Genomic DNA, 15,536 nt, shown 5'->3' on the forward strand with positions numbered 1-15,536 from the left:
ATATATACGAGATTGATTTGCATGTACTGTTTCCATTGTATGCAAATAGATCTCATGCGTATTCATTGTGCAAATCTCTGAAAACCCGAAAGTCGTGGCCCTCACTGAGGTTGCTCACTGAGGTTCTATCCACTGCAATAATATAGAACATTTGGTCATTAAACAGGTCTTATGAACGAATAACGCAGAGACTTGCGTACTTCCATGCAAGTCCTCCATCAGATCCAGCAAGCTCACTCTTTGAAGCACAGGCAAAGACACTTCCACAACATCACTCAATATGTGCCCTAAATTTCTCTCTCCATTTATCCACCTTATGATTAAAAAGGCCAACACCCCTTAGCTACTTAAGGCCTTCACAATACCTCCCAATGAAACCTTTTTTTGCACTGCCAAAAGAGGTAATTTCTCTAAATATTTTTAAAATGATGACATGGGTAGCATAAAAGATGACAGAAAAAGACACATGGGACTAGATTCTATACATGGCACCTGAAAAATCAATGCCAAAATATTTTTGCCTAGGCATATTCTGTAAGCCATGTCTAGATTTAGGTGCGGTTTAAAGAATATGCCTAGTGGGTTTATAGAATATGCCTTGTGGCAATGCCGGCGCCTAACTCTAGGCACATCCATTTTTCACGTAAATACTGGCACCTAAGTTAGGTGTGGAGCAGGTGTATTCTGTAACCCTGCGTGTAGATTTTCAGAATGCCCGCAGCCTGCCCATTCCATGCTCCCTTTTTGGCAGCACGCATTAGAATTTACGTGCACCGCTTTACAGAATGCGCCTAGCAAGCTGTGTGCATGAATGCAATTTCGGTCACACTATATAGAATCCAATGGATTTAGCATAAAGGGGTCCTTTTACAAAGGTGTGCCAAAAATTGGCCTGCAGTAGTGTAGATGCGTGTATTGGACATGCACTCGACCATTTCTTCACCGCATCTGTAAAAAGTTTTTTTTTGTTTGTTTGTTTTAGGCCGGGAAATGGATGCGCATCAAAACTAAAACCAACGCGTGTCTATTTACGGCCTGACCCCTTAACACCACTCATTGACTTAGCAGTAAGGGCTCAATCATTACCCCTGCGGTAGAAATTTTTGTACCGTGGGTTTTCAGAATGTGCCAAACTCTGAATTACTGCCTGGCGCATGTACTAGCTGGGCGTTAATGCCGATTTCACATGCGTTGCATGCACCTCTGTAAAAGCATCCCCTAGTGGAGTAATTGATCAGGCAATCTGGAAGATAAGGTTCTTGATGGAGGGAAGAAAGGATCTGGATGATCTTACTGAGATCTCTACCCAAAGATGAGGTATTTAGAAAGGAGCTAACGCTAGACAGGGGAAGACCTTGTGTGCTCCATAAGGAAGCAGAGGTGGGAAGAACTGTAAAAATATATATCCATCCCCTCACACAAAAATTCTACTTTATATGAAGCAAGGCATACCTTGGTATCTTTGTATACAAATGTTTGACTGAAATAAGCTAGGTTGAACCACATGTTAACCTTAGAAATGACCTATTCATAGTTCCTGTGTGACAATTTTTTGTACACCTTGTAGAAGATTATGAACTTTTAACTCTATATGTAAACAATGACAATGGTTGTGAGCATGCAGTTGTCATCTTGCAGTCTGTGCATTTCTGAAGATTCACAGATTAAAGGAATAGGCTCGCAAAACTCCTTCTCCATCAGCAGCATCCACTGAAGCTGCAATGCTTACATGGTCACATGTTACTGCTGTAATACCCCTGTTGACAAAAGAAATTGTTATAATGAAACTTAAATTAGTATCTATCTCTGTAAACGTATAAAGTGGTAATTTGTTGCAGTTGTAATTCAGCTCTTTCTTGCATTTAACATGATTCTATTTCATGGTCTATTATGGAAACATACCATTCACTTCTAAAAGATGATTTTCATTATATTTCTATGAAATAGGCAGCATACATACAACCTTAACATATATCGAGAGAAGACTTTCATTGACTGCTGTGCACTATTCAAATTCTTGCTTATAGGACAGAGCAAATTTCCTCACCAATTTTCAAAAACTAATTCCAGGTGTTACCTTGAAAATGTGCGAGAACCTCCTAGCAAGTGGTAGCAGCTTTTCAGTGAGCGTATCTTATTTTCATTTTGCCATGTGTAGACACGGAGAGATATATCCTCAGATGAGGTCACAACACGAAACGCATCCTTGAAATGAAAGGTACATTTTGTTTAAAAAGCGTGCAGGGTGCAAAATCTAGGAGGAATAAATTGGGCAGCAGAATGTCATGTCCAGGAAACACCGATTCTCAAAATACTCTTCCATATACTAAGCCAAAAGTACTTTCCAAACAATGCTCATGTAATACAAAGATACCTGAAAGGGAAAAAAAACCTCAGTATCCCCACCTTCACCTGTTGCACAAGCTTACAAGGTGAAAAATACTTTACTAGGGTAATCTATCACCCTTTCAATTCAATTGTTAAAACTCCTTTTGAATACAATTTCTTGATCAATATTTAAACGGGACAAAAGAAAGAGTAAAAAAAAAACCCTTAACTTTCAAAAAAAGGAGTGCTTTAGCACGTCTATAAATCACAGTGACTGTGGCCAAAGTTTCACTGTAGAGCTGTTTCAAGGCATGACCACACTTCAGCATTTCTCAAGCTGAGGGATCCAAGTGACATGGAAAACGGCTGTGCTTGAGAAACGCTTAAGTGTGGTCATGCCTTGAAACAGTTCTACGGTGACCATCCTACTAACGTGGAAAACGGCTGTGCTTGAGAAACGCTTAAGTGTGGTCATGCCTTGAAACAGCTCTACGGCGACCATTCAAGTGACATGGAAAACGGTTGTGCTTGAGAAACACTGAAGTGTGGTCATGCATTGAAAAAGCTCTGCAGCGAAACTTTGGCCACAGTCGGTGTGATTTACAGAAGTGGAAAAGCACTCTTTTTTAAAGTTAGTCTTTATGACTCTTTCTTGTTTTTTGTTATGTTTAAATATTGATCCAGAAATTGTATGCAAATTGATTTTAACAATTGACTTGAAAAGGTTTTTTATGCCTGTGATGAGAGACTCATCCTCTTTATTAGTGAATATTTGTTAAATGTCCAAGAAACATACATACTATGCTTATTGATGTAATAGCTCCCTGGTGGTCATGGAAGGACTGTAACAGAACTCCAGATATGGAATATACTTTCAGTTCTTCTCCGTGAACGATCAGAATTGTTTCTGCTCCATGACCCTTCACAAGAAGATTTCTGTCCCATCTTCTATCTGGTAGTTGAAAGCTTGCAACTTGTCCAACTTAAAAAAAAAAAAAGTTTCACTTAAAATCATTTGGTGCCTTCTGTTACTGCACCTACACTCAACTCACATAAAAGGATTTTAACAGAAGAAAGATTCCACTGCTGCAGCTACAAAGCAGAATACAGACATTTTTAAATAAATATGAATCCTAAATTTTTGTCACAGAAATAAAAAATCAACAATTAACACTTTCAAATTCTACATTATGACAAAAAAGCTGTATTTTGCATAATGTAAATTTTTGTCACAGAAATAAAAAATCAACAATTAACACTTTCAAATTCTACATTATGACAAAAAAGCTGTATTTTGCATAATGTAAAAAGAAGATAAGCTAAATGCAATATTCCGTTTGATATCATTGGAGCAAAAGTCTTGCTATATGGATGTGTTCAGAATTTTTGTTTTAAAAACATTTGTGACAGACAACCTTAAATTTGATCTTATAACAGAACTAATCCATTTGGGCACCGCATTTGCAGTGATACCGTGATTGTTAAAAATCGAGCACAATGATTTTGTTGGAGATTGATTGTGACTGTTTGTCAAAATGTTTTGATACTAACCTAGTACGTCACACAGTACTGATGAGAAGCCAGGCTGCTGCCATGTACATGTGCTGTGGCTTCAAACAGTGGGAGCCTAAGCACTAAGGGGCCCTTGTACAGAGTGGCGGAAAGCCCAACACGGGCTTACCGCTCGCTCTTCCGGGACTACTGCCGGCCCAACGCGGACACCGGCGGTAGTCCCACCCCAAGCGTGCGCCATTTCTAGGGGAAAAAGAAAACCCCCGGAAATGGCTTATGCGGCGATAACCCGGTGGTGATCAGGCATCGCCACGTGCTGCCTGGTTACCACTGGGTTAGTGTGGGAGCCCTTATCGCCACCTCAATGGGTGGCAGTAAGGGCTCTCTGCTGCATGGTCTTGAGGTAACAGTTCTCTTACCGTATGGCCATGTATGCTGGGGGCTTTTTTTACCCGCTACGGTAAAAAGGGCCCTGCTTCTAGCGCAGGGCCCTTTTTCCCCGCAGCTTGGTAAAAGGACCTTTTAAAGACATGCTAAAATGACTCTTAATGGGTAATCTAAATATTTTTATGTGCCTGCTTAAATGGCATTCCAGTAAGCGTACAAAAGTGGCATTCTGCCCCCAAAGGGGTAGTACCCACAATAGTTGCAGCCTGAGTCCTGTGCTTACCAACCCTATCAGCATATGTTAATTGTGCATTATTTTTTTGAAATATTTTGAGGAGAGGGTGTGTCATAGGTGGGGAATGGGCATAGAAGCATTATCCAGCTAGCATGTTCACATTAGCGTGTGCTAACTGAAAATGCAGGGTTAACACGGGAGCACCTAATGCTTCCTAAATAGGAGGTGGTAAGTGCTTTCATGTTAATTTTTTTGCAAGTCCTGTGTGCTAATGGAAACATTAGTGCAGGGCCTGCAAAAAAAAATCCTTAAAATACCTTTGCCTTAAACATGGGCTTACCCCCAAATTCTATATATCGTGCCTTAATTTCCACGTGGACATCGAAGCGTATTCTATAACAATGCACGTAACTTAATTAGTTAACTAGCTAATCAGTGCTGTCAATTGATAAGCAATTAGCACTAATTGGCATTAATTATGATTTAAGTGCACAACTCGCTGAGCGTATTCTGTAATGTGGTGCACATAAATTCCAAGTTGCACAATTGAAAAGGGGGCGTGGTTATGGGCATGGAATGGGCATTTCTAAAATCTATGTGCATTATTATAGAATACACTCTGGGGGAGATTCTATATTTGGCGCATAAAAAAATTGGCGCTGAAATCAGTGCTGACTAAGCGTATTCTATAAGCGGGGCCTAGATTTAGATGCCAATTATAAAAAACGCTTAGTTGATATTTCAGTGCCTAAATCGTCGTGCATCCTTTTACACCAATGAAAATGAGACGTAAATTCCAGCACGTAGATTTAGGTGCACTGGGCCATATTCTATAACTAGGCGCACACATTTTGGAACTCCCATGAAATGCCCATTTCTCTGCCCATAATCACACCATTTTTTGCCTGTGCGCGTTAGAAGTTCGGCGTACATCGTTACAGAAATACACTTAGCCTCTTGTGCGCCAAAATTCTACTCAGTGCCACTTAGTGATCATTATTGCTTGTTAAGTGCTATTATCAGTACTCATTAGCTTGTTAAGTTACGTGCATGGTTACAGAATCTGTGCCAATTTTGGCATGGATCTCTAGGTGCACTATATAGAATCTGGGGGTCTGCGCCTAATACAGGCGCGTCAGGATTTGCACCGTAAAACGTGGCCTAAATATACGTGGCCAAAATTTGGACATGTGGAGACGCACTCAGCGTATTGTAAATACCATATGGAAATTTAAGCCTATTCTATAAAATGTAGGCGTATTTTTTTACTGCATGGAGTTTTCAGGTGCCAAATACAGAATCTAGCCCTTAGTGTGTAGGAAAGTACCGTGTTAAAGTGCGCTAAGCCCATATTTTAGTGTGATAAAGGACCCCTACGTTTCTTAAAATAAGGGACAAAATTATTTTTTAGTTTTCTCAAATTCGATCCTGTATGCTAATATCCATAACTATACTATATTTTAAAGCTGCCCAGGTTTCTGGAGTTAATTTTGAAACCCAGGGCAATAAAGGTGAGATCTTATTTACAGGGCATGACACATGTTATTGAAGAGGGCTGTGATGAGCAGTCCATGCTATCGGAGGGCTTCCTCCCTTGGACTTTTCAAGGCACCACTTGGCCATATGAACAGGCTTGATACTTTTGTGTCTGTTTAGGAATTGTGACAGACCGCAGTACCAGCAGTGACTACAAGGTGGCAGTATAGTTTATTAAATATGATGAGCAAACATACTAATGTCATACCTAATGTTGAGATATGTATATTATATATATATATATATATATATATATATATATATATATATATATAAAGTTAAATTTCATCTTTAACTATCCTTGTATCTCTTCAGAGGGGAGGGAGATTTATCAGATAATTGTACTTGTATTCAGTTTTATGTCCCACTAATCAAAAAACGTATTTGCACACAAGAGGTAAGAACAAAACATACATATGCATAATTAAAAATACAAATAAACACAGACAAATATATTTAGATTTTGCTCACACCTTTTTCAGTAGTAGCTCAAGGTGAGTGAGTTGCATTCAGGTACTCTGGATATTTCTCTGTCCCAGGAGAGCTCACAATCTAAGTTTGTACCTGAGGCAATGGAGGGTTAGATGACTTGCCCAAGATCACAAGGAGCAGTAGTGGGATTTGAACTGGCCACCTCTGGATTGCAAGACCAGTGCTCTAACCACTAGGCCACTCCTCCACTAATGTTTGTTAGTGCGTGCTAGTCTTTAATGAAAGGGTGCCAAAATGAATCCAGGCACTCTAAATAAAACAAATGAGTCTTTACTTTTACAAAATATGAGGAAATCCCATTCCAGATGAATATCTAAAGCAGTGGTTCCCAAACCTGTCCTCGAGGACCAACCAGTCAGGTTTTCAGGATATCTGCAATAAATATTCATTTGCATGCACTGCCTCCCTTGCATGCAAATCAAACTCATGAATATTCACAGTGGGTATCCTGAAAATCTGACTGGCTGAGGTGCTTCCCCTAGGACAGGTTTGGGAAGCACTGATCTAAAGGGAATTCCAGCAAAACAGGCTGACAGTGGAAAATGCTCAATTACAAGTAACTAATCCCAGTATCAATATTATATTTAATGGAGGGGGTTCTTCATAGACAATAGGGATAGGGAGTGGTTGGTACCTGCTGTAAACTGCATTGCTGTTGGGAAAAACGGAGATGTACCTTGACACAGCAGTATGTGCGAAACATGTCGGATTAATGAACGTCTCCGAATTTAATTTATATAAGAGATAAACAAAAAAGAAAAAAAGAACGGAAGATTCACATAAGCTAAGTGTATTTTTTACAAGATAGAACATTTAAGATTTAAAATGATGGGTGAAAGTTTAAATATTAAAAAGTATGGGTCAATGAGGAATACATGCCCACCATAAGAAAAAAATGCCTGGCTCATATATATAGCCTGAATGGTGGTGACATGGTTATCTGACAGATCCATTACTCATATCCCTTTGAAATCTATGTAAGAATATTGTCCAGAAATACTTGGAGTTGGGTATAAAAGACAATTACAAATAACAGCAGGCTGTGCAGATCACACAGAAAGGACTGCTAAGAGCCCCGAGTTTGAAGCCTGCAGGGCCTTAGCACATAGCTGATACATTTGACTTGTCCTTCTGGTGCTTAAAGCACATTAAATATTTGATGGCCAATCGGGGAGCTTTCTCCACTATTTTTTGATTCCGAAAGATGGTGTGAAAAACAAGAAACGATTTTCTTGTTGTAACTATTTGGACTCCCTACATGCACCCAGAGTTCATTCAGCTTTTTTAAATATAGTTGATAATGTTCCTTTTCACTTGTTTCTTTGGGACTATTTGGATTTATAATTGTGTGTGTGAGTGGGGGGGAGGGGGGGTCTTATGTTGAAAATGTCCATATTGTTGCATTTGTATTTCTACTGACTAAATATTTGACATAAAAAAGTAAGCAAAGAACCTAATGTTGTACTGGATAACTATCTGACAATAGAAACGCAGGTATCCAAAGCATTTAGAATGCTATGGAAGCTGCAACGGGAGAGAAATTGTTTTTCTTCAGAAGCCTATCATCTATTGGTACAATCTTTGGTACTTACCAACTTAGATTATTGTAATATTGTATATATTGGTTGTAAAAAATCATTGCTGACTAAACCACGGTTCAGAACATTGCCACCCACCTGATTTGCAGAGTACCAAAGTTTGAAAAGGCATCTCCATTACTGGTACCTGTGGAGGCTCGATCATTTTTTAAGCTGTGCACGTTTATCTTTCAAATTATATATGGAATTACACCTAGTTACACACAAGGACTTATCCAGTTGTCAGACAGGAATAGTAATTCTCAGTCTAGGAATTGCTTAACTCTTTCTTTTCCCAGCTGTAGGAATATCCTATATAATAATTCTCACCTCCAACGTTCTAATCTGCCTGGGACCGTGCCTCCCTCAGAGGTGGTCTGCTAGGTAGGCATGCACTGACGTCAGTGACAGCTGATTCTAAAGCAAGGGGAGGAGGCCTACTCCTGCATGGGAATCAGCTTTCAGTGCGTCGCTCCCTGCCACTTCGGAGCAAGTGGCAGGGAGCGGGGCAACACAGAACCCCCCCCCTCGCCGCATCACCAACCCGCCCCCCCCCACCCGACGAGCATGAACACACCGTGTCCCCTCACGCACCTCCCACCGAGTTCCACACTCTGCCCTCCCTCCGATTTCAACACCCCCCCGCGTTACGGCCCCCTGTACCCCCCTTCCGCGACCCTGTCAACTCCCCCTCCCGCCGAAAACCGTCCCCCGCTGCCGTGGAGTACCTGTGCTGATGGGGGACCCCAACCCCCGTCAGCCGAAGTCCTGTGCTGGCCTTCGCGGCGTTCCTTCTTCAATACATAGTAAAAACTTTTTTAGATACATTAAAAGCAGGAAACCGGCCAAAGAGTCGGTTGGGCCGCTGGACGAAAATGGTGTTAAAGGGGCGATCAAGGAGGACAAAGCCGTAGCGGAGAAATTAAATGAATTCTTTGCTTCGGTCTTCACCGAGGAGGATTTGGGGGGGACACCGGTGCCGGAAAGAATATTTGAAGCGGGGGAGTCGGAGAAACTAAACAAATTCTCTGTAACCTTGGAGGATGTAATGGGTCAGTTCAGCAAGCTGAAGAGTAGTAAATCACCGGGACCTGATGGTATTCATCCCAGAGTATTAATAGAACTAAAAAATGAACTTGCGGAGCTACTGTTAGAAATATGCAATCTGTCCCTAAAATCGAGTGTAATACCGGAAGACTGGAGGGTAGCCAATGTTACTCCGATTTTTAAGAAAGGTTCCAGAGGAGATCCGGGAAATTATAGACCGGTGAGTCTGACGTCGGTGCCGGGCAAGATGGTGGAGGCTATTATTAAGAATAATATTGCAGAGCATATACAAAAACATGGACTGATGAGACAAAGTCAGCACGGATTTAGTGAAGGGAAGTCTTGCCTCACCAATCTAATGCATTTTTTTGAGGGGGTAAGCAAACATGTGGACAATGGGGAGCCGGTTGATATTGTATATCTGGATTTTCAGAAGGCGTTTGACAAAGTGCCGCACGAAAGACTCCTGAAGAAATTGCAGAGTCATGGAATCGGAGGTAGGGTATTATTATGGATTAAGAACTGGTTGAAAGATAGGAAGCAGAGAGTAGGATTGCGTGGCCAGTATTCTCAGTGGAGGAGGGTAGTTAGTGGGGTCCCGCAGGGGTCTGTGCTGGGTCCGTTGCTTTTTAATGTATTTATAAATGACCTAGAGATGGGAATAACTAGTGAGGTAATTAAATTCGCCGATGACACAAAATTATTCAGGGTCGTCAAGTCGCAGGAGGAATGTGAACGATTACAGGAGGACCTTGCGAGACTGGGAGAATGGGCGTGCAAGTGGCAGATGAAGTTCAATGTTGACAAGTGCAAAGTGATGCATGTGGGTAAGAGGAACCCGAATTATAGCTACGTCTTGCAAGGTTCCGCGTTAGGAGTTACGGATCAAGAAAGGGATCTGGGTGTCGTCGTCGATGATACGCTGAAACCTTCTGCTCAGTGTGCTGCTGCGGCTAGGAAAGCGAATAGAATGTTGGGTGTTATTAGGAAGGGTATGGAGTCCAGGTGTGCGGATGTTATAATGCCGTTGTATCGCTCCATGGTGCGACCGCACCTGGAGTATTGTGTTCAGTACTGGTCTCCGTATCTCAAAAAAGATATAGTAGAATTGGAAAAGGTACAGCGAAGGGCGACGAAAATGATAGTGGGGATGGGACGACTTTCCTATGAAGAGAGGCTGAGAAGGCTAGGGCTTTTCAGCTTGGAGAAGAGACGGCTGAGGGGAGATATGATAGAAGTGTATAAAATAATGAGTGGAATGGATCGGGTGGATGTGAAGCGACTGTTCACGCTATCCAAAAATACTAGGACTAGAGGGCATGAGTTGAAGCTACAGTGTGGTAAATTTAAAACGAATCGGAGAAAATTTTTCTTCACCCAACGTGTAATTAGACTCTGGAATTCATTGCCGGAGAACGTGGTACGGGCGGTTAGCTTGACGGAGTTTAAAAAGGGGTTAGATAGATTCCTAAAGGACAAGTCCATAGACCGCTATTAAATGGACTAGAAAAATTCCTCATTTTTAGGTATAACTTGTCTGGAATGTTTTTACGTTTGGGGAGCGTGCCAGGTGCCCTTGACCTGGATTGGCCACTGTCGGTGACAGGATGCTGGGCTAGATGGACCTTTGGTCTATCCCAGTATGGCACTACTTATGTACTTATGTACTAATGATCTTCTGTTCAAGGTCCATTGCGTGCGTCGACAGGGTTGCGGAAGGGGGGTACAGGGGGCCGTAATGCGGTGCGGGGAGGGTGAAAACGGAGGGAGGGCAGAGTCTGGAACAGCGAGGGAGGGTGGGGGATGGCCTTGCTAGTGCCTGTTTCCTTCCCTTCAGAAACGGGCATTTTTTACTAGTTATTTATAAATCTTTACATTCAGTCAGCTTTCCTTATTTGGCATCACAATGGTGGAATACTCTACCGCTAGAAATCAGGTCTTTAGGATCTTAAGAAGTGTTTCGAAAAGCGTTAAAAATGTTTCTTATTACAGAAATTTTTTGGATTAACAATGTGACACTGTGTTTTTTTTTAATACTTTCTTTAAATTTTCTTGTGTTTTACCTAGTTCCAATTTATAGTTGCAAGCCACATTGAACTTTATGGCTCATGTGGGATAGAAATGACAAATAATGTAATGTCAAGCAAAGAAGAGTGAAGCAAAAAAAAAAAAAAAACCTCTCTCAGATGGTGTTCACAAAAAGATGCTTATTCAAATCGACCCGACACGAGTTGTGTTTCAGCCAAACCGGCCTGCCTCAGGGGTCTAGGAATCTGTAACAACAGTGTGTTTTCCTAGAACAATAAGATAGTAGCCAATCTCATATGGTATGTAAGATCACGCGCGGATATGATGGGATAAAATCCGCGGTTAATCTCTCTGAAACGCTGTCCACTACGTTGTTACAGATTCCTAGACCCCTGAGGCAGGCCGGTTTGGCCGAAACACGACTCGTGTGGGGTCGCTTATTTTATGGATTTGAATAAACATCTTTTTGTGAACACCATCTGAGAGAGGTTTTTTTTTGCTCCACTCTTCTTTGCTTGTCAAATAATGTAATGTCACATGAAAATAAAATTGTAATGACTTTCTCCAGCTATTCAAAATAGAGTATATTTACAAACATACCCACAATATCCACTTTATACTTCGTTTTTTTAGCTGTCAGATCGAAGACGGTGATCTGATTTTCAAGCGAGACAGGGTCTGTATGAACCACTGCTAGTCTTGCTGCTTCTGCAGGTAGCCAGCAGGCTGCAACACATTCATTGATGGGCAAAGAACTAGATATAGCCGGTTCATCTTCCGTGGGATTAGTTAAGGAATCACTGTAAAATATCTAGCATAAGATATGTATATTCAAACATAAACTTCTCTACTTTCAATTCTCTTTATACTTTAGCCACTTTTTATAAAGCTGCATTAAAATGTTGTAGTTGCTCTACATTAATGCCAAAACTAAAATACAATAACTGCAAATTCTCTGCATTATGAGCAAGATTTTATAAAAACGGGCACTACAAAAAAAAAATCAATGTTAACCGCTATTCTATTAATGGCGCTCTGAGTTGGGCGCTGTTTACAGAATAGCGATTAGCGCCTGCATCTTTGTCCAGTTTTGGCTGCAAGAATTTACACCAACTGAAATCCTCGCACCTAAATTAAGCGCGGATCTGCTGTAACACTGCGCACAAATTCTAGGTACTTCCATGCTTAAAATTTTACGTGTGCCATTTTATTTATTTGTAACACTTATACCCCGCGCTTTCCCACTTATTAGCAGGTTCAATGCGGCTTACATAGTATAACAGGTTTACAAAGTAACACAGAATGGATAACATCTATAATATAGTGGCTAAAGAGGTGGACAATTAGATGTGAGTAAGTAAGATGAGTAAAGGGAGGAGGGTGGTAGAGGTGGGGAGTGGGAGGAGGGTGTGTATTGGGATAGTGTGTTGTTAATTAAGGAAGAATGTATAGTGAGGATTTGAAGAGGGATGAATTTAGAAAGGATTAAGTAGGGAAGCATATTCCAGGTTCTGTCTTATAGTCTGATCCAGGTAGCGCAGATGGACTCCTAATTTAAGTCAGGTCATTTGTATAGGCTTGCTTGAAGAGGTAAGTTTTTAGCAGTTTACGGAAGGGTAAGTAATCATTAACTATTCGAATACCGACTAGGAAGATGCACACGTAAATTCAAATTGTTGCCAATCACCACCACTAATTAATTGTTAGCACCCACTTAATGGCACTAATTGGCTCATTCTATTAAATTGAGTGCACAAATTGGGCACATGCCATATATATAATTTGTGGTATCTTGGGGTGTGACCAGCATCTTTTTATATAGTTAACACAGAGAAATACACTTACCCCTGGATTCTATATAGCACACCTAGTGTTCCATGCCGAAATCCAGCTATATTCCATAACAACGCACATAACATTACTGGCTTAACAAGCCAATCAGTGTTGTTACCAGAACTTAACAAGCAATAATGTGCACTAATTGGCAATAATTTGAATTTACGCACACAACTCGCTAAGCATATTCTGTAACAGAGCGCTTAAATTTGAATGCGTATAGGCAAAAAGGGGCAGGGAAATGGGAGTTTCGTGGGCATTCCAAAATTTACGTGCACTGTTATAGAACATGGCCCTCTGAGCCTAAATCTACACACCGGGATTTACGCCACATTTTCCTTGGTGTAAATGGGTGTGCACTAGTTTTAGGCGCTAGGATATCAACAGCGTATTCTATATGCCACGCCTAAATCTAAGTGATGCTTAGAAAATGCTTAGGTGGATTTTTTTTTAAGCACCATATGTATAATCTGGCCCTTACAGGCAATTCTAGAAATGGCGCCTGAGTTAAGGCATGCCTAACCCATTGCAGTTTTGGTGCACTGAAACTTAGGTGTGACCAGTTGCACCAAGTCAGTGGCTGTGTCTGTGAACTAAGCCACGCATGCAACTAACTAACTAACAGTATTCTATAAGTTGCACACATCACATGGTAATATGCCCATGACACACCCATGCTCCGCCCACAGGTACGGTCCACTTTCAGTTATGCACTATGCAAGTTGGGCACCAATTTTAGGGCCCCTTTTACCAAGCTGCGGTAAAAGGGGGCCTGCGCTGGCATTGGAGTGTGTTTTTCATGTTTGCCGAGGCCCCCTTTTACCACAGTGGTAAAAGGGAAGTCTCCCTTTCTGCAGGAAATGGCTGTGCAGCAAATAAAGTACTTGCCGTGCAGCCATTTGGGGGGGGGGGGGGGAGAGGGGAGGAGCCCTTAACACTACTCATTGAGGTGGCGGTAGGGGCTCCTATGCTAACCCGGTGGTAACTGGGCATCGTGCGGCACTGCCCGATTACCATCGGGAACACTCTGGCGCTACAAAAATTAATATATTTTTGTGGTGACGGATAACATAGTAACATAGTAGATGACGGCAGAAAAAGACCTGCATGGTCCATCCAGTCTGCCCAACAAGATAAACTCATATGTTTATACCTTACCTTGATTTGTACCTGCCTTTTTCAGGGCACAGACCGTACAAGTCTGCCCAGCAGTATTTCCCGCCTCCCAACCACCGGTCCAGCCTCCCATCACTGGCTCTGGCACAGACCGTATAAGTCTGCCCTCCACTATCCTTGCCTCCCAACCACCAACCTCTCTTCCCCCACCTGCTCCGCCACCCAATTTCGGCTAAGCTTCTGAGGATCCATTCCTACTGCACAGGATTCCTTTAAGCATATCCCATGCATGTTTGAATTCCGTTACCGTTTTCATCTCCACCACCTCCCACGGGAGGGCATTCCAAGCATCCACCACCCTCTCCGTGAAAAAATACTTCCTGACATCTTTTTTGAGTCTGCCCCCCTTCAATCTCATTTCATGTCCTCTCGTTCTACTGCCTTCCCATCTCCGGAAAATTTTTTTTTGCGGATTAATACCTTTCAAGTATTTGAACGTCTGTATCATATCACCCCTGTTCCTCCTTTCCTCCAGGGTATACATGTTCAGGTCAGCAAGTCTCTGCTCATACGTCTTGGAACGCAAATCCCATACCATTCTCATAGCTTTTCTTTGCACCGCTTCCATTTTTTTAACATCCTTAGCAAGGTACGGCCTCCAAAACTGAACACAATACTCCAGGTGGGGCCTCACCAACGACTTGTACAGAGGCATCAACGCTTCCTTTCTTCTGCTGATCACACCTCTCTCTATACAGCCTAGCAACCTTCTCGCTACGGCCACCGCCTTGTCACACTGTTTCGTCGCCTTCAGATCCTCGGATACTATCACCCCAAGATCCCTCTCCCCCTCAGTACCTATCAGACTCTCACCGCCTAACACATAAGTCTCTCGTGGGTTTCTACTCCCTAAATGCATCACTTTGCATTTCTTCGCATTGAATTTTAATTGCCAAACCTTAGACCATTCTTCTAGCTTCCTCAGATCCCTTTTCATGCTTTCCACTCCCTCCCGGGTGTCCACTCTGTTGCAAATTTTAGTATCATCCGCAAATAGGCAAACTTTACCTTCTAACCCTTCGGCAATGTCACTCACAAATATATTGAACAGAATCGGCCCCAGCACCGATCCCTGAGGCACTCCACTACTCACCTTTCCCTCCTCCGAGCGAACTCCATTTACCACCACCCTCTGTCGTCTGTCCGTCAACCAGTTCCTAATCCAGTTCACCACTTCGGGATATGACGGCACGCTAGGGGTGGGAAGTACCGCCGGGCTGCTGGGGAAAAAGCATTGGTCTAGTTTGCCTACCTACTTTGGAAGGGGGAGGGAAGGGTGAGGGAATGGTAAGGAAGGGGAAGAGGAAGCAATTCAGCATTAGCACATCCAACATTTGGTTGGACACTGCCCCTCATGCCCACCCCAGACTACACTTAAGGGA

General features: G+C 42.1%; 1 protein-coding gene across 1 annotated transcript in view; it reads right to left on the minus strand.

Moving 5' to 3' along the window:
• Positions 1 to 703: 703 nt before the first annotated feature.
• Positions 704 to 15,536, minus strand: part of FBXW12 (F-box and WD repeat domain containing 12) — a 49,407-nt gene continuing 34,574 nt past the window's right edge. Inside the window, exons 7-10 of the mRNA XM_030207474.1 lie at positions 11,743 to 11,953; positions 3,129 to 3,310; positions 2,078 to 2,205; positions 704 to 1,757 (exon numbers count right to left, since the gene is read on the minus strand). Coding sequence (XP_030063334.1) covers positions 1,658 to 1,757; positions 2,078 to 2,205; positions 3,129 to 3,310; positions 11,743 to 11,953 — 621 coding nt within the window. The 3' untranslated portion in view covers positions 704 to 1,657. The remainder of the gene's footprint in view (positions 1,758 to 2,077; positions 2,206 to 3,128; positions 3,311 to 11,742; positions 11,954 to 15,536) is intronic.

The sequence above is a fragment of the Microcaecilia unicolor genome, chromosome 6, assembly GCF_901765095.1.
Source record: "Microcaecilia unicolor chromosome 6, aMicUni1.1, whole genome shotgun sequence".
Taxonomy (NCBI): domain Eukaryota; kingdom Metazoa; phylum Chordata; class Amphibia; order Gymnophiona; family Siphonopidae; genus Microcaecilia; species Microcaecilia unicolor.